Here is a 24,753-nt window from a genome sequence, read left to right on the forward strand (position 1 = left end):
GAATCTATAAGAAATAACATGAATGTTACAGAAATGGTCATTGACAGAATAGAAAGAAGAGGTTTAAAATGGTTTTTACACCTATTGAAGGGTGATCAAACGTCACCGTTTGAACGTTGACCTCAAAAACTTCACAGATGGAAGCCCCCTGGAAGAAGAAAAAGTGGTAGACCTCAACGCTTATGGAATGAAGGAATTAGAAGAGCGATGGAATCGAGAGGTTTGGAGGAGGAGCATGCCTTGGACCGGGAGGATGGCGAAGAAGAACGGGAATACAGCGATAGCCGTCTCCAAAATGGATTGTATTTACAAGTTGGATTTTGTCGATTAATTTGTTATCTTTCTGTATTTTCTACATTATTTCAACCGTATTCGATAAGACAACAAATATTTGAATTCTTTTAGATCCACTTCCAAAGTCTTATCCTTATATCTAAACAATTAAAAAATACATTTTTTTAATAAATGTTAAAACCAAGTACGTACATCAAAAAAGTTATGGATTTAAAATTTCTGTTGTGCATATGTATTTCAATTTAGTTACAGCTAGTATCATAAGCTTTCGGCAGATTGTTGTATAGCTTAGATAGTTGCTCTTGACATTCGATGTAATATTAACTTGTTTACTAAATTAAAGAGGCTTCAAAATACATTCAAAAATCAAAAATGTTTTTTACACGTGTATATGTAAGTACTTTTTACCAGTTTTACATGATGACTATCACATCCTCTTAGATCATAAAATAAGTGTAAGTATCACTTCTAAGACAATTGTTCGCATTAGGTAATGATCTTAAGAAAAGCTTGAATTAAGAAATAATCTAATTACATAATTAGCAATTTTTGCTGTTGGTAGAACAATATTTGTAACTGTAAATGATTTATAAGAAATTGTGAATAGCTGGACCAATTTCTTACTGTTTATATATACATATAAAGATTTGTACATGGATATAAAACTTGCCCAACATATCATAGTTTTAGGATACGATAATATAGGTTATGGTAATATTACTATAAAAATAATACTTAAATATAATAATGATGTAATATATTTGTTTGAATGTAATGTCGTATGTTTTCAATTAAATAATTTTTATATAAATTTTGTTTTTCTCAAAGCAGCTCGAAAGAACTGAATGAATCTCCACGACTGAATCTACAGGATACAGTTTATCTTAATAATTATTAAAAGAAAAACCCTAGACTAATATAATCTAATCTCAATTACCTGCCATATGATTTATATATGAATCACATACATATATCTAAATTCTAAATCACCCAAATCTTCTTTTGCCTGTACAATGGTGAATTGTTGTCACTATTGAAGATTGTCACTACATCTCTTGTGATGTTAGCTAGTATACTTCTATTACCAATTGGTGATTTATCCCTTGCTATTTTTACAACTCTTCTGCCCGCCTTTCTACTGATGTGATTGTTTCATTATTATTTTTTTTTTATTAATGTCCACTAGTGTCTACTTACACATTACATTTTGTTTTGATCTCGTCACTCCTTATTCGGTCCCTCAGTCTAATTCTTCACTGCACCTACACTGTAATTATCCGTATGGAGTTATCTGCCTCCCATCAGATACGTCTCCAGGTGGCGAGTTGATGGAAAATAAAATATCACTCGTGAACCAAAACAGACTAAGGTATGGCAACCCTAACAAAAGAGTCTCTGGTTCTCCAGGTCGGAGGCTGGGCTAGAGGTTAACAACCTCATTCTGTAAAAAGTCAACCCTGTACCAAGCTGGAGCACTCGTATCATTACTAGACATGACAAACACGTACAACGTAGATGTTTTTGCACTGCAGGAACAAGTTGCGATGGTCAACATATCTTCCATATATTATAGTTGCAATGAAACTCGATACTTAGATGAAGTGAGGTTCATTGTAAATCAAAGAATAAAAGGCCTTATTATTGACTTTAAAGTCTACAGTAAAAAACGTACTATTTGCGTTTAAAAGGAAACTTCTTTAATTACACTTTGCTTAATGCACATACCCCCACTGTTGACAAACCAGAAGAAATAGAAGAACATTTCTTCGAAGATCTTGAGCAAGACTACAGAAAATGTCCCAGAAATGACTCTAAGATAGTGTTGGGTGACCTGAATGAAAGAATAGGATGAGAGCGATTCAGTATAGGAAGGTATAGCCTACACAACGTCAGTAACGATAATGTATTACATTACGACTGATAAACTTAGTGAAAGCACTAAACATGATAGTCGCTAGCACCTATTTTGAACACAATAATATAGACAAGGATTGTGAGGAAAGTAGAAAAAAATCGATGTTCTTAGTAATTTTCAAATATTAAATTTTTTTTATTTATATTTTCGAATAATTTAAGAGGGAGGATTTGTCAATTATTATTACTGAAGTTATCACCTAACTATTTCTGCAAAAATCCGAATGCCACCTCTCACATATACATTTAATCGTTTCTTTACAGATCCGCCCTGATCGCGGATTAATAAACAGCAACAAAACGAAGTATATGAAAATAAGCACGCAACTACAAATCCTACGGCCTCTTCTATCGAATTTGTATACCTGAAAGCGCTCGTCAACACTGAAAATAATATTAACACAAAGATAAACCGCAGAATTGGCAAAGTACTATTTTGGGCTTAATTTTCTTCTTAAATCCTCAATTATATCGAGAAATGCAAAGGTAAAACTCTACAAAACAATAATACGCCCAGTCCATATGGTTCAGAGACCTGGACTTTTAATAAAAGTAATAAAAATATGTTAGAAGAAGCAAGCAAGCAAGCAATTTAATTAAACCCAGCCTGTCAGAAATGTTCACCCCTAAGAATTACGTTCTGGTGTAACAATTCATTGGAGCGAGGTGTATTAACTCGAGCAAAAACAGGAGTCACTCCACCGTGCTCCAATGCTCCAGACTATCCCTTTCCCCCTATAGCACTCGGATGCGCGGTAGGGGCACAACTATCAGCCAAATGCTCTTCATGTAGAGGTCCTAGGTAATAGAACCAAAACTTGGGAATTTCTTGAATCTTAGCATCGCATTGATTATATTTGTTAGATATACTATGGCTCTCGCTGGTAAGTATTTTAGAGCCCTGTTCGTTATTTGATCGGGATCAGGTGCGTTTTTCGGCGAGCTATTTTTAATTAGTTCGTTTAACTCCTCCGGTGATGTAGGAGGGATGATTTCGTTCGAGTTCTTCTAGTTCTTCTATGAAGTCGATGTCCTCGTCTGGGTGGTAATTTAATGTACACTCTCTCGAGAGAGTACTCCTCATTACCTCTGCTTTTTCCTCTGTGTTGTAGACTATTCCGTTTTCTCCATGTAATGGAGGGATTGGCTTTCTGTCGTTAATCAGTATTCTCTGGAGCCTCCAAATATTTTGCATACCTATTTGGTTCTTGCTCCTCCATGTCTCTTATGTGGTTTTCGCAGCTTTCACTACGGTGTTGTTGTAGTGCTGTTTTGACCTCTCTGTTTAGCCTATTTGCTATATTTTTGTCTGCCTGGTTCCTTGTCCTTTTTGCTGTCTGTTTTGCTCTGTTCTTTTCCCTTATTAAGTCTTTTATTTCTTGTGGTATATCCTTAAATCTTCCCGTGTGCATTTCTACTTCCTCTTCTGTAGTGCTGTTTCTGTGTGCTTATTGGATGATGGTTTCCAACTCTAGGACTCTGTCTTCTATTTCTCGTTGGCTGTCTATCACTGGAACTTTGTTAATTCCAGTTCTCACGAGTCTTTTAAAGTTTGTCCACTTTGTTTTGTTTTTAACTCTTTTGATTGTACTTTCTTCTTCCCTCGTTCCTAGTTCTAATAGGATGGGATTGTGGTCCGTTGTGCCTTCGTTTAATGTTTGTATTTCTTTTTGTAGTCCTAGGTTTCTTGCTACTACAACATCTATGTGTGTAGGAAGTCCGTTTCCTGGGTAATGCGTTGGGTCTGTGGGGCCTATTGCCATAACGTCGTCATTATTTTCTATGTATGTGTTTAGTAGTCTTCCGTTTCTGTTCGTAGCTCTGTCGTTCCAGTTTGGGGATCTTGCCTTTAGTGTTAGAATACAACTTCGAACTTTATAGAATATACCAGGAGCCGGATATCGTAAAATACATTAAGATAGGACGTCTGAGGTGGGGCATATAATGCGGATGAAACAAACTGACACCGCTGGAAAAAACGCTCCTTGATAGACCTATTGGTCAGAGAAAAAAAGAAGACCCAGAACAAGATTCGTTGATAACATGGATGAAGACATCGACAGAGAAGTAATCAAACTACGAGTACTCGAGAATATAGGAAAATATTTGCTTTTAAAACTTTTTAACAAAGAATATTTTCATTATGCACTTACTGTGCATCAACAGCAATTGCTAATGTTGTGGGCATTAAGATCTGGTTAAGTGGTTCCAATATCGGAAAGACTGATAACAGAACGGCATCCTGTGAAAACGATTGCTGTGGAATATGGAATAATTGCGTGGGGATATTTAGATATAGGGCCGATCCTAGAATGTGTGTAGTTGGTGCACAGATGCATGTTGGCCAAATTTAGTCCAGTTATTTTAGAACTTCTGAATAATACCATTAAATGTAAAGATAACAAAAACCATATTCCACACCACTTGGGGCAGCATTTTTTAAATGAGGTAAGCAATATTTTAGCAGAATCTATTGGTAATAAATAAGCCATAATAATACGCTATACACCATATAGATATTATTCACACAGAACCAATATAATATAACGTGTGTAGTTAGGCGTAAGCAAACGACTGACGGTAAGGTAGATATTTTAAGATTTTTTCCAGTAACTAATACCACTGGAGAGAGCCTGTGCAATTTTCTATTAAACAAGTTATTAGCTAGTCTGCAGCTCGAAGTTAAAGATGGAGAGTGGATCAAACATGAAAGGGACAACTATATGACTTTAAGAACGGATTTTTAATATTAATCCTAGAGTATTATACTTGCCCTATGCAGCTTATACATTAAATCTGATCATTAATGACGCTGCCAGATCTAGTAGTGAAATTTCTCGGTTTTTGACATGGTACAAGATTCCAACTTTCTTAAGAGTAAAGTCTAACTTTAAAACCGTTAAGTGAAACAAGGTGAGAAAGTAAATCTCTAAAACAAGATCTGAAGTACATTATTATTGCATTAAATGTCTTAATTGAAGATTACGCCACAGACACGAAAACAAAAATGGGTGCTAAATCACTAATTAAAAGTCTAAATTAACATTCAAATTTTTGTGTTCAGTTATAATTTGGCATGATTTATTATCAATTATTATTATCAAGAATTGATGTATTAAGTAAAATGCTTTAAAATTCTTAATTAGCTAAGTAGGTATATCAAAATGCATTCAAAGTTTTGATAATCTTAAAAGATAGTTGTAATTCCGAAGATCTGACGATAATTTTAAAATATTTGTTTATTCAGCAACAATACTTGCTAGAGATTTAGCTGTTGATCCTGAATTTCCTTATATTATTTCCTTATGAATAATATTTCGAAGTATCGTAAAAGATATAGACGGTAAACAACTCTTTACTGAAATAACTTCATTCAAGGATAATTTTCCAGGTAAAAAACAGTCTACTGAAATATTAGAAATTATGGTCAGAAATGATCTCATTCCAAAATAATAATATTTACTAGATTTCTGAAAAAAATTTCAAATGTCCGCCATTTTGTTTTTTTTTTTAGAATTTTTAATTTTTGTGTTAAACTATCACTTCAGGGCATTTCTTTTTTAACTCTTCTCAAATTTTATATTTCAGATTTGCAGTTTCAGATATTAAATGCCCGTGTTTAGCAAGAAAAATTTTTGGTGTCGTCTTTAAAATACAGAAACAGTGGAAAAATAAGTTTTTGGTAATCTTAAAAAGTTGTATAATATTGTAAAAAAGGTTTGATTTGATTGCCATAATATAATAGATAAGATACAAAAAATATGCCATTTTTAGCATTTTAGGCGGTAACAGTATTTTAAATGTACTTAGTTTATACCAGTATAATATTCAACATTCTCCAGATTAGGAATAACTATCTTTAAATAACCGGTAGCGTAATAACCAAACCACAGATAAAGCCACCTCTACATTACAAAGAAGTAGAGGTGAGGCAAATTGTCCTTGGAGGTGAGGTGGCTTTGCTGGAGGCTGTGACTAGTGGTGGGCCAACCTGCGATTTTTGTGTAGCTGTGACAAGATGTGACTGCTCCAGTATTGTCACGGTGACAAAAAGCAGTGATTTTTTGGAGCAGTTTAATCTTAACTGCTACCCTGCTACTATTGCTACCACTGCTGCATACACACACGGTTAAACCGTGTCGCGACGAAACATTCTGTGTGGGAGTAAGTAAACGTTGCTTGCATCTTGCATCGCACATTCCGTTCGCAACTCCATTGGATTTTGATAACGAAAATCACCAATTCTTCAATTTAAAAATTTTACGTTGGGGATTCCCAGAATCAAAATTGTATAAAAATAATTATTGAATAATGCCTATTCATTTGTAGTTATTTCGTATTCGTTCAGAAAACAGTACGTGAAATCGCAAAGCACCGAATAGTCGATTTTTATTTACTTTATTATTTTGTTTACCTACCTTATCAACAATGAACAGAAAAAATACCTCGTTTCTGTGGAATTTTTTTTCAAAGGAAAGTGATACAGTAGCAAAGTGTAATTTATGTAAACAAGTTGTCAGTTACAAAACTTCTACAACAAATTTAAAAAAACATTTGGAACGCAAACATCCACTAGTGAGACTTAACTCTGAAGAATCAACATCAAAAGTTACAAAAGATGTCAGCAGTGAGATTCAAGCAGAAAACAATCCAAGTACGTCTACATCACAAACCTCTGAACCAAAACAAATGCCGGAAAATAGTAAAGTAAGCCCTTTAACAACTACTAAACAAAAAACATCTCAAGCAAAATTGCCATTTATGCCAAAAACTATAGCTATCCATACAAAAACCAAATTAGACAAATGCTTAATGGATCTATTTACCAAAGATATGCAGCCTTTTACCATCGTAGAAGATCGAGGATTTAGAAATTTTGTGCAAATGCTAAACCCATCGTATCAATTGCCGAGCAGGAAATATCTATCAAGTACTTTGTTACCTGCAATGTATGAGGAGAAATATACCGAGGTTGAAAATTTAATAAAGAATCTTCAGCAGAATGTTACACTAACGACAGATAGTTGGACCTCCAGAAATGCTGAAAGTTTTATGGCAGTCACAATCCATTTTGTTAGTGAGGATTTTAGGGCGAAATCGGTATTACTAGAATGCTGCTCTTTTCCTGTGCAACATACAAGTGCTAATTTAGCTACTGAACTCAATCGTGTTGTAACTACATGGGGACTGGAATCAAAGATTCTTTTAGCTATATCAGATAACGCACCAAATATTACGAAGGCAATAAAAGAAGACCTAGCATGGAAGCATTTTGGATGCTACGCTCACACTATTAACTTAATTATACAGGATGGGTTAAAAATAGTTTCACCAGTTGTCACTAAAATACGCACATTAGTAGCACATTTCAAAAGAAGTACAAATGCCTGTTACAAATTAATAGAAGTACAAAGACAGGTCGGAAAGAATCCAAAAAAACTTATTCAAGATGTAACGACAAGGTGGAATTCCACTTTTTACATGCTAGATAGAGTTTTGGAATTGGAGGAAGAAGTTCGCACTACTATGGCCTTATTAAATGTAAACAATCTTCCTATTATATCAATTGAAGAATGGCAGCTACTTCAACAATTAAGAATGTGCTTAAAACCAATGGAAGAAGTGACCAAAATAATAAGTGGAGAAAAATATGTTACTTTATCCTCAGTAATAATTTTGACAAAAGGACTTGAAGATATTTATATTAATATGAAAAATGAAGATCTATTGCCATTAATTCAAAGTCTGGTGGAACAGGTTTTAAAAGGTATTTCGGATCGCCTGGGAGACTTGGAAAATTCGCAAACTTTGCTAGTGTCTAGTTTTATTGATCCTAGATTTAAAAATGTCGGATTTACTTCCGATCATGTAGCTGAGCGAGCAAAGCAATTAGTTATTAAATTGGTAACTCGAAAAATTTCCCAGTCAGCTTCGAAATCCAAAGAAACAAAACAATTTCTTTCCCCTTCCACAGACGACAACACAGAAAATCGTTCTGCAGGTCAGCCTTCTGTATGGGGCCTTTTTCAAAAAAAAGCTGCTACGTTTTCATCGAAGACTATAGTACCTGCCACATCTAGGGCCATAATTGAGGTCCAGCGATACTTAGAGGAAGATCTCGCAGACAAAAATGAAGATCCACTACAATGGTGGCGTGATCACTCTTACAATTATCCACATCTTTCTAAAGTGGTGATAGAAAAATTTGGTACGGTTGCAACATCTGTCCCTTGTGAGCGTATCTTCTCCAAATCAGGTCAATTAATATCAGAAAGACGATCACGCCTTAGTGTAAATAAAGTGGAAAAATTAATGTTTTTAAATGCCAATAGCGAACTTTAAATTTTTGTATATTTAATATTGTATATACCAAAATATATTTTATTTTATCTTATTTTTTAAGCCAAAGACATGCTGGTTGTTTTCTGTATTTTTGTTTATTATATAGGTTTGTATTATAAAAGTATTATATGTAATCAGTAGGTTCTTTATCATTATTAGTTTCTGTATTTTTTATGTTAAAACAACAAAAAACTTTGTTTATAATTGTATGTTATACTTTACTTTATTATAAAACTTTACTATAGTACTTTATTATAAAATATTATTTTAGGCAATATTTTTTGTACTGCTTTGTTTTTTGTACCACTGTTTTGTTTTTATCTTTGTTTATTGTGATTTTCCCTTTAAAAGTTTAAGAAACAAGTAGATATATTGATTTTATTTTATTCAATTCTTATGTTTTTTACCTTATAATTTAATATGACTTAGAAAATAACTTGTTAATGATTTTTAACGCTGCTATTTTCCCACACTCGACCACGTCGTTCCTTATGTTACAATTACAAATAGCAAATAATAGTCACAGACACAGTCACCGATATGATAGCGACTGCTCCGTTTTGAAAATGCTCCGTCGACAAGGCTTGTCACTGTCGCAAATACGATCTATGGCCCAGCGCAACGTTTTGTGTAGCGTACACCGGACCAAAGTGGTGCAGTCACAGTAGAATAAAACGTGACTGAATGTCACTGCTATATTATTCCAGCTGAAGCGGACTGCGACTGTGACAGCGTTGTAGCAGTGACAAAGTAGCAGTTCGTGAAATCGCAACCCACCACTAGCTGTGACTGTTATGAGATGTGAGATGTTAGCTGTCAGCTGTCACTGTCACTGTTATGTTAGAATTAATATGGAATTAATAATAAACAGATGCATAGAGGTTATATTATTTAATATATTTATTTACTTAAGTGAAATTATTAAAAATGAGTAATAACAACAGTAATAATGCTTCATATTTGCCAGCGATATTTTCTACGCCGCCTCCAATGTTAAGCGTAAGTATTTAGTGTATTTACAATACTATCCTTAGGTTGTTATTCTTTCCATATTAGCTTTCATATAGAGAAAATACTTTTCTGTTTTATACAGTTGATATTATTGCTTCTGATCGTCAATTATTTTATCCAAGAATCATATTCTTCAAGGAAGAACAAACACACAATTGAAGTGTATAAAAATAGGATCCACAAAATCATTTCATAACTTGAATAAAAAAAGTTAGAAACTCTTTATTGCAGGACTTATATGACAGTTCTGCATAAATGTCTTGTTCTGTTAAACTGTTTTAATACATGATTTACAGGTTGCTAAATATAAAATTTCCTATTAGCTTGTATTTATCTTCCTATTTGTTATTTTAAAAGTATTACTTTGTTTTTTAGTTGTCAGTTGGTATCATACCTATTTTTTTATTGGTATAAACTAATATTTCTCAAGGTTTTTGTTTTGACTTACTATCCCAATTGTTATCAGAATGCAACTATAGTTTACATTAGTTATCTAATTTATAGCTAGATGACTAATGTAAACTGCCATTTCCTACATTTTCTTAAAGTTGATTGTGTAATCAACACCATTGTATCACTGTTTATAGATCATTTCTATGAAAATGAATAAATTTTACTATCCAAAATTTGAAAGGCACATATTAAGTATTTGATTTTATTAAATAAGTCACTCTGTAGCAATTGGAATTTTGGAATACTCTGCACAAAACAAAAGAAAAGTGATATCTTTCCAATGTTGTTACTATAGAGGCTGTAACTTCTAAATAAAATATATAAAATATTCTCCAAAATACTAAGCTGCCATATGGCACCATATACAAAAAAATAATTGGAAAGTACCAGGTAGTTTACAGGTGGTAAATTGACAATTCATCAGATTTCTACCCTCAGACAATTTTTAGAAATAGCACTTGAGTATGTGTGGCATCGATGTTCACTAAATATTTATCAACTGCAAAAGCTACACATTAAATATGGAAGTATATGTTTATGGCAGTGACATACCTAGGAATACCAAATTGATTAATAATGTTAACAAAAATAACCCAAACCCAACCAAAAGTTGGGAGCAGGGTGTGGATCCAGGGGAAATTGTCTGATTGTTTAAAACCAACAATGGTCTACTCCAGAGTGACCCTTTCTCCTTTATACTGCTTAATCTGGCACTAGAGAAAGTAATATGCATGTCGGAAATCACAATTACAGGCTCAATAATATATAGTGCAAATTCCTGACTAAGCTGATGTTATCTATATCTTTGGTAGAATGGAAAACAATGTACTGCTGTGGTCACTGAATATTTTACACCTTCATTTTTACTTTGTACTTAATACTGAAAAATCTCAGTGTCCTATGGATTAGATAGATGTCAAAGTCCTTGTCAAAAATTTATGTGTATTGAAAAATTCCTGAATCCTACTGCCACTCATAGACGGCTAGAATTTGTATACCTGTGAGCAATTACTATTGACAATATCACTACAGCAGAGATTAATCACAGAACTTATATGACCAACAGATATTTGGACTGAATTCCCTATTCAAATCATTAAATAAATCAATAAACATGAAGGTGAAGCTTTAGAAAACAAGATAATAGGTACAACTTCAAACTGTACATAATTATATTAGCAACCAGATATCTCAAACACATTATTTATGTCACATAACACTCAATTACATTTTATCTAACAAAATAAGAGATTTATTCTAATTTTTATGATATTCTATATAACTGATTGTATAACACCTGTAAATAAAATGGAAAGATCACAATTTAGTGCCTATACAATCAATAAATTTGCAATAATAGTGTTTAAAATAATAAAAATGACAATTTTTGAACATGTTTGGTATTAAACTATTAACTATGAATGTTCTTTTAGAATGCATCAAACTGGAATGGTTTTAAATATCCTCCGCAGCGTCAATCTCCTAGTTCCCCTAGATATAGAAACCAACTAATTATAAATGGTGAATCACCTCGTAACATTACTTCGTCTCCAAATGAATTTCCATCAACCTCAAACAACACTTATATGAGTAGTAATATAGCACAGGCGCAAGTAAGTTTTTTAGTTAATTGTTAAATTTTTGTATGAAGCAGGTTCCAAACTGGTGTTTTTTTTTATTAAACTTGTGGACAAAATTATAGATTGCAAAAAAACAAATTGGATCGAAAACATATTCTAAAGGAACATTAACATTTTTGCCCCATCAAAGTGCATATTGAATCAGGTGATTTTTTCTAATGTGTGACACTACGCATTACTCTACTCAATATTTAGTGTTACCACCTCTTTCTGTCAAAACCACTTGCATTCATCTGGCGATACTTTTTATTAGACAGCAATAAAACTTTTTGTAATTAAATTGATATTTGTTCAAACTTATATTCAATCGAAATTAGGCCTATTGAAGGCATTGGATTCTTCAAAGCCTCTATCTTGTTCTCCTACAAACAGTTTACATGAGGGACAGATACTTCGGCTCCAGTATTGTAATCTATTGAAAGAAAAATTCTCTTCTACATATGGCCAAACCCATTACAATTTGTTCTAAGATATCTGTTACGTACCTCATACTAAGGAATCAGTTTTCTATGATTATGCTGTCCTACAACAATATTACACTGAACATATCTTTGTCATGGTTGTCTCCATATGTTGATTTACCCATCAGTTGGCTTAAGGAAATACTGACAGTGATTTTTAAACACTACCTGGCCCCAATAATCATCATTCACTTCTGACAGAACTCTGCAGGCCAGGAGATGACGAAATAAAATCTAGGTGTTGTCTGATATGAGTTGAACTGCCCTTAGGTTCCATTCAGTCATGTTCACCTCACAAAATCAGCAACTATAACTAAATATGAACAACCTCCAACATGTTTTGCTATTCTCAAAGTGAATTTTCAAATTACAACAATGCATTAATTGTTGTAAACGTTTCTAAAAACAATACTTTTATTGAAGGTTGTACTTATCTATTATTCCTTATATATTAACGGAATAGGTATCTGTCATTGATAATCGTTTGCTAGTGATGATGATGTTCAAAAAAGGGATGAAAATTAGAGTAAAGCTGGATGACCCAGCTACAAAAACGCTCCATGATAGACCCATTGGTCAGGGAAGAGGAAGATCCAGGACAATCCAGAACCCCTTCATAACATCGATGAAGACGTGAGAAATATGGGAATACATGCTTGGTGGAGGAAGGCGATGGATAGGGATGACTGGAGAGGAATTCTTGAGGAGTCTAGGACCCACGCAGGGTTGTAAAGTCAGAATGATGATGATTTCTTTGCAATTTTCTCCATCCAGCGTTCTTTAGCTTCCTTAATCTGTGTTTCTACTAGTTTCTTCATTTGCTTATATTTTTCTTTATTTTCGTTTTTCTTTTATGAGCTTTTTAATATCTGGTGTCCTTCAGTCTTTTTTGGCACTTGGTTCTTTTCTACCAACAAATGTTTTACCAGCATTAAGTACTGCCTTTATTTCGTTCCAGGCACTGTTAATATGTTTTTTTGAAGCTTCTGTGTATGCTGGAGCAATTGATTCATTTATTTGTTGTTTATATTTTTCACCCTCAAGCTTTATCAAATCTAGTCTCTGAATTTGAGTTTTTTCTGTTGGTTTCTCAGTTTAGTGTTAACTTTGGCAAGAAGTAGATTGTGGTCGGAGTCTGCATCAGCACTGGGATATGTTTTTACGCTTTTAATTACATTTCTAAATCTTTTTTAACAAGAATGTAATTAATTTGGTTTCTTATCAGAATATTCTTAACAATATTTCATTTCTTGTTCCTAAATCATAATTCTCTACAATATCTTCTACTTTCGCTCTATCAACTTTGGCGTTAAAGTCGCCAATATTATGTTGACATGTTTTTTTTATGTTTTTCGTTAGATGTTAATCTGAATAGAATAAATTTGAATTATCTTTATTGTGTGGATTTTCAATTGTAATATTATTATTCTTTCATTATAGGGAATAAAGTTACAGACATACATTTGCAGTGCTTTTTTAATGATGATTCTTATACCATTTTTGTAATCATCAGTACTGTTACCTGAGTAATAAAGAACAATGTGTTTATGATAACATTGTCCAGCACTGGACCATCTTATATTCATTTTTTTCTTCCTCCCTGAGATTCTTTGCACCCCTGTCTCATTTAAGAGATATCAGGCACTTGGGGCCGTTTTGTTTTGATTCTCCATTAGTGGTTTTTCTTGAGATATCCTTAGGGATTTTTGCCTTCTGCATCCTTATGACGTTGACCATTCATAGTTCATCCGCCTTTGAGACCCCTTTACCAATCTCAGGACAAAAGTCCACCTTCCACTTACCAGTTCACCCGCCCGAAGTCGTTGACCAATAAGCTCCCTTCCTCGTCTGTCGCGAGGATAAATATGTAATAAATATAAAATCATTTCTAGGGCGCTCCGGTATTTGATTTACCACCACCACCACCACCAGTAAATACAAGCACATCTTATGGAATGAATACTTCAATGCAATCTCTTGCATCTAACAGTTTTGAAGGATCAAATTTTCAATTAATGTACAGGTAAGACATATTTATGTGTTTATTTAATTTTATCGTATATATATGAATAAAAACTGTTGTTATGCATACAAGGATTCTGTGGTAATAAACAATTTTGTGGCAACACATTTAATAATTTACTTCAATATCTGGACAAAATTAACGCATGACTTTTGACCTTTATCGTTACTATTTTTGATTAGATTTTTGCAGTATTAATTGGTCATTGTTTCATTAAGAATGTGACACATAATAACTGAAGATCCTGTACTTTTAATACGACGATTAACAAAAGCTCCTTTTAAACTTAAAAAGTTTGTTTGCTGTTGGGATATAAGGTTAGGATTAGGGGAGAGTGGGGCTGCTTCAGACATAAAAATTTGAACTGTCATATCACTCTAAATAACTCACCAAATAAAGAAAGAAAATATTCATAAAATACATTGTTTACCCAACTTTCACTGTATATATGCTTTTAATATTAAACCCCATACTGGTTGTAAAAAAAGTCAAAACCACTTTTTCAAAAACGCCTGAAGGTGCGCCACTTGGTGGCACCTTAAGAGGGGAATGGGGCAGCTTCAGACACAATTGAAAAAATGACAACCTCATATAAATGTTTTAGAAATTATTTATTACAACATTTAAAACTATATTATGATATTTAATCAAACCTCTAACCCATATTGAAGTTTTCCAATGAAACTGAAAAAGACAATAATGATTTCTGTCGCTTTGTACCCTGCTCAGAAGGAGTTGGCAAAAGGGCTACAATTTCTGATAAAGAAGCACTAGAGATATCTGGTACGATGGGGTAGAAAAATTTATAATTTACTTTAGATGACATTCTCAAAAATGAAATTTCAACATCCCCATCATCACACTTACCAATGATTCTCCCAACATAGTACACATCTTTTTGTTTTACAGCCCCAAATTTAACCAGCACAAAATCTTCAATTTTTAATTTACTCCTGTCAAAATTTTGCTATGGTTCTTCTAATATTTTATCATCATAGTTTTTGCCATTTTCATCATCAGTTGTCTTCTCATTCTTATCATTTTCAAAAAGTAGTTTTCTTTTCGTAGATTTAGTACGTTTGGCATTAGAGTTGGTGGTTTTCTTTGTTTTTTTATTGATCTGTTTTTCTGCCAGAAGAAGCTTTTCTGGGGTGTCAGTTATTATTCTGCTTTTCCTCTTTTCTCTTGGTTTCTTGGAGCTAGTATTGAGTTTCGATATCGAATATTCTCGTATCTCCTTAGGACTTAAATAACAGCCAGGCTGTTGAGAGGGCATAAGCGTAGAGTTTTGGCAGCTTGATGTTGATGGAGTGTCTATTGGTTGCTGAAAGTTTTCGCTTGAAATTTGGGGAGATGAGAATGGTTTTTCAGACTCTAAAGGTGGTAGACTTGCTAGTTGGCATGTTAGAAGTTCATCAGGAAGAATTTCGTCTGGAGGATTAGGTCTCTTCCTGACCAAACTGGGAGCAAACATCATCATTCAATCTTCGCTTATCCACTGCTGGACATAGATCTTCCTCATAATTTTCCATCTATTTCGATCTTGTGCCTCTTGCATCCAATTCCTATGACTGCGTTTTAGATCGTCAGTCCAACGTGTTGGTGGACGACCTCTGCTTCGGTAGGCATCATCTCTTGGTATCCGTTCCAGTATCCGCTTTGTCCATCTATTATCTGTCATTCGAGCCACGTGACCTGCCCAGTTCCATTTCAGTGTTGCTACTCTCTCTACTGCATCAGCCACTCCTGTTCTTTGTCGTAGCTGGCGATTTGGGATCTTGTCTCGTAGTGAAACGCCCAACATAGCACGCTCCATCGCCCTTTGACACACACGGATCTTTTGAACTGTTCTCCTTGTCATGGTCAACGTTTCCGCACCGTAAGTTAACACTGGCAAAACACACTGATTAAACGTTTTTCTTTTAAGGCATATTGGTATATCAGACGATTTGAAAATATGATTCAGCTTGCCGAAGGCTGCCCAAGTCAGTCTTATACGACGGAGAAGCTCAACGGTTTGGTTATCTTTTCCTATGCGAATCTCATGACCTAGGTATTTATAGGCCATTACCTGGTCTATGGATCTTCTTCCTACGCATATATCTTCGCTGACTACAAGATTTGTCATCATCTGGGTTTTAGATATATTTATTTTCAATCCCCCTTTTAGCGAGGAAAGGTAGAGCTGATTTAAAAATTCTTTGGCCTCATCTATCCTATCAGCTATTAGTACAATATCATCTGCAAACCTTAGATGGCTAAGCTTTTCTCCATTTATGTTTATGCCCTTGTCGGTCAGTTTTGCCCTTTTACATATATATTCCAAAAGCGTAGTGAACAGTTTCGGCGATATGGTGTCCCCCTGGCGTACTCCACGTTGTATCGGGAATTTCTGGGTTTGATGACCACCCACTATAACACTGGCTGTTGCGTTTTGGTATATGTGTTTAATTATATTTATATACCGATAGTCAATTCGGCATTCTGTCAAGGCTTCCAACATTTTTTGTTGATTTACGGTGTCGAATGCCTTTTCATAGTCGAGCAAACATATCGTCGGTGAAATGTGCCTGTCAACTGGAAATATTTCTGTTTTGTTTTGAAAGAATTTAGAATGCTCTGTGGTAACATGGCATGGCCATGTGCTATTCCAATACATGCGGCCACGTGATAGATTCCAAAACGTTGGCCTGGGTTAGGCTTCAACCATGAATCAATTGCAGCTAGCTCTTGCTAGTTCTATTGCTTCAGTTGACAAGTGGCTCTTATGATTGTCGCAAATTAGAAGCATTCTTCTCATTTTAGAACCTGAACATTTTATAAAGTGCTGCATCACATGAACGAAATTGGAAGTGGTCATCCAACCTGACTGATGAGCCAGGTCCCGTTTGGTGCTCCATTTATCATGTGGCTCATGAAGTGCACTTTCTAGAGTAGGAGGGGGAAATACTAGAGTAGGAGGTATTGTATTTCCAGCTGCATTTATAAACAAAACTGTAGTAACCAGAGTTCCTCACTCACCATCTACAGCAGCTGCTACTTGTTTTTGGCCTTTTTGTGAAATCACACGAGAAGGTTCTTGGTTAGTTTCAGTTTTTGTTTCATCTATATTCCAAATCCTGGATGAGTCACAGAGTTCTGGGCATCTTTTGATTAATTTTTCATAATTATTAAAAAAAGCATTCACATTATGTTTGTTAAAAGAAAAATTCACGTGCAATACTGCATCCTTCAGCAGCACGCAGAGAGAGATAATCTTGGGTAGCGTCTCATAAAACCGTATAGCCAGTCCTTTTCTGCCATTTTTGGAGCTTCCCAGTTTTTAGGACAGTCAATATTGTTCATTTTGGCAATCTCATGTGCTAGTTTTCGAATTTCTAGATTGTTAAGACCATAAAACATTTTTGAACACTTAGTTAAATATGCTTCAAGGTCGTCTTCCTATTTGTCAGTAAAAAACTTTCTAGTATGGTTTCTTAATTTCATATCATGTCCGCCATCTGGGTTATCCCTAAACTTCTTAACGTACATACCAATAGTTTGATATTTTAATCCAAATCTTTTAATAGCATTTCTTATCGATTTACCATCTAGGATGGCCGCTACACATTCTTTCATAGAATCGACATCGAAATTTCCTTTTGTTTTTTTTTCTTTCTTTGTATTTACCATCTTCAGACAATCTGCAAGAAAGAAAAACACTTTTTAACTAACTAATAATAAATATATATAACTAAATAGCTAAATATATATAACTTTTAAGCACGTTATTTCAAAAAAGATGTCTCTATTTTCCATTGCGTTTGTCTGATAGTGCCCCATACCCTTTTGTCTGAAGGTGCCCCACTCGATGTGTCCAGACTAAATGTACAAATATAACCTAAGAGTGCCATCAGTAACAAATGTGAATAGTACAGGTTATACAGCAATAAATGGTCTTGAAACTGGTAGCATTGTTAATTTTCCTCTAATAAAAAACTCATCTTACCTTCACTCCAAAAATTTGACTTTCAACCACCAAAAACTAACTTTTCACTTTATGACATGAACCCTTTACTGCACTGTTCTACAGACTGAACTAGAATAGTGTGAGTAGTAATGGAATGTTTTGATGTCAGTGTTGCCAACCCGAGTCCTTAAATTTACCTGAAGGAACCCCCTTCTCCCCTACGCCTAAGAATGCTTCGGTGTTACGTATTCACTACTCTTTTTTATGACTGGGAAGCATGGACATTAAAACAAGTGCATCTAAATAAGTTGGCTGTCTTGGAATTTTGGTGTTACAGAAGAATCCTACGAATATCATAGACTCAAAGAACGTCAACACAGAAAGAAGTTACTAGAAAAATAGGAAATGAAGCTGAAATAATATTGACTATCAAAAGAAGAAAACTTGAGTACTTAGGCCATGTTATGAGAGGGCAAAGATACTCTTTGCAGCTTATCATACAAGGCAAAATTCGAGGAAAGCGAAATGTGGGAAGACAAAGAATATCGTGGTTTAAGAACTTGAGGGAATGGTTCGAATGCAGTAGTGCAGAACTATTTAGAGCGGCAGTTAACAGGTTCCGCATAGCCATGATGATTTCCAACCTTCGATAGAAGATGGAACTTAAAGAAGAAGAATGGACCAAGCAAAGTATATATACTTTTCCTGCAACGAATAATTTCAACAGGCATATAAACGCCGAATGGCTGCTCAAAAAACTTCGAGGGAACTTGAAGAACCTTTTCCTGTTGAATTGAAGAATATTCCTAAACCCACCATCTATTATTCATGGCAATTAGTATTATGTTTAGACGAATGGAAGCAGCTCTAAGAGTAAAGAGACGCAACAACAAATTAATATTTTATGATTTCAAGGTCAGTTTAAATTTCTAAGATGAAAAACTAATTTTTGAATGTTTTCTTTCTCTACAAGTTTATCGTTACTTTAAATTTTTATTAAATTATTATTGTATCATTTCGATAATTTGTTAAAAGTTGAATTTTGTTACTTAATATAAGTGATGCGTTAATTTTGCCAAGCGTGTTATGAAACTTAAACGGCTCTATTTTTTTAGATACGCAAATCCAGCACAATTTCAATATGCTATGAATTCTCCCCATCCAAACCCATATCAGTTAGGTGCATCCATTCCATTCCCTTCATCACAACCTCCTTTACCCCCAGTTCCTCCTCCTGAAAATCCTCCTCCACCACCTCCCCCTTCTAGTATGGCGCAGTCTCATCAAGCTTTGCTACAAAATTCTCATTATGCCAATTTCCATAATAGAATTCAGTTTAACCCAATGTTTGGCTATCAAAAGCAAAATATGTATAAAAGGAGATATGATGGTATGTATAACATCGCTGTAGTTAGTGTGTAGATTTTCTTTAACATCAGGACGCCATAAAGTCGATCTCCCTAGTTATTGTCTGAACTGTATTACTTAAATTGATAAATTTATTGAATACCTGAACTACGGCATATGTACGTTATTTTTATATTTTTGTGACGTTTTGGACGAGCGCAATTTTGTAAAATCATTTTTAAATGGGATCATATGGCAAGTAATACTTCATTTTAAAGCGTTTGTGTCATTTGTGTGGACGGACATTAAATAATATGAGTGTCTGTAGTTTTTATGGGAAATGCTCGAGATCAATTTACTTTTGCACTTTCTCATATTTTGATTTAATTTACTTGTGTTTTGTATTCGCTTGTTTTTCTTAAATTGCAATATACGGCATAATTTGAAAGCTCTGTCCCAAATAAATTATTATTATCCCTTTTAAGACGAGCGCATACGATCGTGCACTTTATTTCAAAAAATTCCTGCCTCTTGTCTAATCAACTTTGCGGGCCCGGAACGGTAGCGAACGATACTGCACAAGTCTGTTTATGATTTAAAGACGGACGTGTGACTAAGACCGGTGCTAAGACGGTATTTAGTGTTGGTTGACCTTTCTGATAAGATGTCGGTGTATTTTGTTGAAGAGACTGGTAAACGTAAGTATTAAGTATTTTATTATGTATTCGACATTTCACTTGAATTTTGCTTTTAATGTTTTGTTTAGTTAATAAAGTAATTGGGTGAACAAAATTTTTGGAATTATTGACTTTATATAGGGAACATAACCTCTCAAAAATTTGTTCGCACGAACGTGACGTTCCGACTCAAACTCATCTTTCGGTTTCTTACTTTAAAATGCCATGAAATATTATTTTTTCGTTTTAAATTAAAATATTAATATTTTTTTGCCTTTAGGAACGGAACCATCGAGTGAGTTGGTGCTTCAGTTGATTGGGGATGGCAACGATTTTGAAATTGAAGAAGTAGAAGATGACGAGGGTGATCAAGAAGACTCGTTTCTGCCGTTGATGCATGTTGATGAGCCTGAAGTACCTCCAAGTTTAGACGCATCGTCTGCAACTGCTCCTGAAAAGTCTACAAAAAGCCGAGACAGTCGCCAAAGAATCTGGAAGCAAATGCCATACAACCAGAACCACTGCTATCCAGAGCGACCGCCAGCAGCGGTCCTTTGGCCTATTTTGAAGACTATTTTGACGAAAAACTTTTTGAGCATGTCGCAGTTTGTACAAATAATTATTATATGCGAAAAACTGGAACAGTTCTAAACACCAATGCAACAGAATTAAAAAAATTGTAGGAGTTCATTTTATCATGGAGTGTATTCCATACCCACGCATTCACATGTACTGGCGAACAGAAATGCGATTAGCTTTAGTTGCTGACAAGATTTCTAGGGATCGTTTTAAAGTTCTTCGTATGGCTTTTCACGTTGTGGAAAGTGATAAAGCTCCTACAGGAAACCAGAATTCACTCTGGAAAGTGCAACCTGTACTTGATCAAGTAAAAACAGATTAGAACGCCAACAAGGTTTTTATTCGATAGACGAACAGATGATTCCATTTTGTGGGAGATGTCCACGTGGTTTGAGACAAGTTATTAAAACAAAGCCACGTCCACAAGAGTTAAAAGCTTTTGTCGCCAGTACTCACGATGGTTTGATGATTGACTTCGAAGTTTACCAAGGCGCTAAAACATATTGTGGAGACATATCTCTAGGTGTAGGAGCTGCTGTCATTCTTCATCTATCTAAGTCTATTCCACGTGGTAGTTGTGTATATTTCGACTGGTTTTCATCATCTATACCTTTACAGGAAAAATTAATAGAAATGTAACTTCATGGGACTGACACGATGATGATGAATTGAATTCCTGATAGAAAAATATTCATTTTAAGCAAGATAGCAAAATAAAACGTGGTGAATCTCAACAGGTCATTAGCATTGATATTGTTGTTCTAAAATGGATGGACAACAAATCCATCCTAGTAGCATCCAATTGCACTTCTGGAGATGATTCTTGTCAAATCAAGCGATGGGATAAAAGTCAATTAGCATTTACAGACGTTAAATGTCCAAAAGTAATCGCGAACTACAATAAGAATATAGGAGGTGTAGATATTCTTGATCAGTCTATAGAATACTACCGGACCTTCATCAAAACGAAAAAATGGACTCTAAAAGTCATCCTTCATTTTTTGACCTTTCAATTTCGAATGCTTGGCGGTTGTACGTATTAGAATCAATTGCAACGGGAGCACCCAAAAATAAAATAATGGACTTATAGGAATTTCGAATGCAGGTGGTAGATGGTCTAGTCAATGCCCCAGAACGTAAAAGAAGAACTGATATTGATGAACAAATGGGTCAGAAATATTAATAAAAAATTACTAAAAAAATCGATTTTTTTTTACTTTCCTTGCTTATAACTTTAAAAAGATTCATTTTGGAGCAAAGTCGTAATGAATTAAAAAAACGGTCTATGAAAACTTTAAGCAACCGCTTCAATTGGACAAGATCGAAGATTTCATGGACCATTGATGACTGGTCCAGAGTCATATTCAGTGACGTATCGAAATTTGACGTTTGCGTGGGAGACTTTCGTCGATTTGAGTAAATTAGATGAGTTATGGGATAGTTTCAACCCTGACTTGTGTAAATCCTTAGTACAAAAAATGCCAGACAGAATTGCCGCGGTTGTAAAGGTGCGTGGTGGTGTAACCACATGTTAAAGTAGTAATTTTTTGAATGTTTATTTTGCCGCCAACGCTGCTATTCAAAGTTTAAAGAGACCGAACCTTTTCAATATTTTGTTAATAATGATAAGGTTTAATGTATTATTGATCTCGTTCTTTGGTGTAATAAGCAAAGTTGATAAGATGAACGTTTTCAATAAATTTTCGTTTGTCCGAACATTTAGTTGTTAGAGCTCGTATGTTCTAGTTTTTGTTGTGCAAGATTTGAAAGAATTTAGTTTTTTTTTTAAGTTTAGATGGCAAAATTATTATGCAAAATCTATTAAATGGATTTTAATGAAATTTGGTGAGATATTTTACTATGTTATACAGATTTTCTAGGCGAATTATGAAGGTCGTAAGTGCAATTTAAGTGCTTGAAAAACATCTCACACTTTTAACAATTTTATAGAGTTTAGAGGGATCTGATAATGTCCATTTATTTGTCATCTTTATGATCCCGTGGAACGATGCGTGGATCCCGATCCTGCAAACTTTATATTTTTCATAGTATCCCTAAACACGTTAATTTTCAACTGACATATACTTCATCTAATTTACTTACCGTTGCACGTCATAGCCCGTGACGTCACATGATACCAACACGAAATATTTAGGCGGTAGGTGTGTTCTTTTTTAGAATCACTTTGCCGAGTACACTGGCATTACAGCCACTAGACATATTTTATTATATACGCGTAGAAATAATATTTAAAGATTTCTATTAATGTTAACTTAAAGAAATATACAATAATATGTTTCATTTAAATTGTATAATTGCATTATTAAGCGTTTTTATGAAGAACATTTGTTCGAAACACACTGTAACTGTAATCGAACGAAGGTGATTATTTTGGCATAAATTGGTAACACTTATTTGACAGTTGCGGTGTTGACCAATGTTAATAAGTAATGAAAAAGTGTTGTTTTTGTTTAAGTATTCCATTTTACATCTTTATACGACGCATACAAGAGGCTCAAATTGTTTTTAACAAGATTATCTTTTAACTCTTGTTTTGTTTCTATTTATTTACATTAAATAATAATTTGTTTTCTCGTATAATCGTATTTTGCAATAATTATGTGACTTATTTGATTTAAAATGGATTCAGGATTTTTGACGTGACAACGTCTTAAATTAGGTTGTGGCTCGGAGTCACTCATGAAAAAGTGTAACGCCCGCTCACGTCTGTTACGATGAGTCACCGAACGAGAGAGAGGCCCGCCGGACCGGCGAATGCCTTGCGTCTCTCTCCCACTCAAACATGATCGGTCCGCTGGTGCGATGCTATTTCTCCTATCATCGTCCTATCCTCAACAAAATCACCCAAATAGAAATTAGTTAAGTTTAAGTTTACATGTACAATGTTTTAGTAAACAAAATATATTTCTATAGTTAAAATTTGTGCAATTCTTATTTTCATTCAATTCCTTGTTCCTATTGTGCAATTTAATAATATTCATATCAATAAATATTCTACCGAGAAAAAGACGTTGTCACGTAAAATCTTCGCCCGTAAAACCGACTTTACAGGCAACCGATTTTTTATACTTTAGCAACTATGTCAACTTCTATCTCTGTCAATGATAATGACGTGCTACGGTAAGTAAATTAGATGGACTGTAGATCAGTAGACAAATAGAATTTCATTCATTGTATCTCTTTGATATTGGTGTTCTTGAATTTGATACATTAATTATTGTATTGCATATTTTAGGCGATGGTAAGAAACTGGCAAAGAAAAAGAAGAAACCATTATCGCAAGTGGTACCTCAAAAGAGGGACTGGTCCTTAGCTGAGGCTAGAAAGGCTTTAGAAGTAGAAAAAGAATGTAACAAAAACAGTAAACGGCAGGGATTGATAATAAAATTCCCAGATATAGAACTGAATAGAGATATCGTATCAAATTTCCATAGCAGTATTGATTCTGTCCATTTTCAACAGCCTTCGACACCAAGATACTGTTTTATTACGTTAAGGGTAAGATCATTACATAGCTTATTTTTCGTCTGATAACAATAACTGTAACAGAAAATTTAACTATGTAAAACGTAATCAATAAAAAATGGTTTTAGTTATATCTAATTGTGATATCTAAAAGGCGTAAGAGAAAATCAACTATAAATAGATATTCACGATTTCTAGCTCTTTATAATTTATCCTTATACAACCCCTATTAGTAGAGCATGTGCAAGAAATTGTTATTAACCAATCACTTCGAGTAAAATTTTTTTAGGCAAATGTCATCGAAATAAATACATTTATTTCGATGACATTCGACATGAAAAATGCTTGATTATCTTTTAGAATATTGTGACAAGGAAAAATAAATTCTATCTTGCTGAAAACATGGAACCAAAATATTTCGAATATGCATTTTTATAGCTAAGCCTATGCGGTTAGTATTTAAACATTCCGTACATGTATTTGGCACCTACGACTTTTCTATTGGTCCTGTACGACACGCGGCCTTGTTTCAACCAATGGGCGGCGAGGTGCCAAACACGTATATGGAATGTTACTT

The 24,753-nt window shown here is 34.3% G+C and overlaps 2 protein-coding genes across 2 annotated transcripts in view; both read left to right on the top strand.

Annotated features, from left to right (window-relative positions):
* Positions 1 to 6,636: 6,636 nt before the first annotated feature.
* LOC140436081 (zinc finger BED domain-containing protein 4-like) lies at positions 6,637 to 8,550 on the top strand. The gene has a single exon (XM_072524788.1). The coding sequence runs from the start codon at positions 6,637 to 6,639 to the stop codon at positions 8,548 to 8,550; it is 1,914 nt and encodes a 637-aa protein (XP_072380889.1).
* Positions 8,551 to 9,371: 821 nt separating this feature from the next.
* Pof (RNA binding domain-containing protein painting of fourth) overlaps positions 9,372 to 24,753 on the top strand; it is an 86,346-nt gene continuing 70,964 nt past the window's right edge. The window contains exons 1-5 of the mRNA XM_072527079.1: positions 9,372 to 9,549; positions 11,448 to 11,627; positions 14,008 to 14,138; positions 19,203 to 19,477; positions 23,947 to 24,209. Coding sequence (XP_072383180.1) covers positions 9,478 to 9,549; positions 11,448 to 11,627; positions 14,008 to 14,138; positions 19,203 to 19,477; positions 23,947 to 24,209 — 921 coding nt within the window. The 5' untranslated portion in view covers positions 9,372 to 9,477. The remainder of the gene's footprint in view (positions 9,550 to 11,447; positions 11,628 to 14,007; positions 14,139 to 19,202; positions 19,478 to 23,946; positions 24,210 to 24,753) is intronic.

Source organism: Diabrotica undecimpunctata, chromosome 3, assembly GCF_040954645.1.
Source record: "Diabrotica undecimpunctata isolate CICGRU chromosome 3, icDiaUnde3, whole genome shotgun sequence".
NCBI classification, from domain to species: domain Eukaryota; kingdom Metazoa; phylum Arthropoda; class Insecta; order Coleoptera; family Chrysomelidae; genus Diabrotica; species Diabrotica undecimpunctata.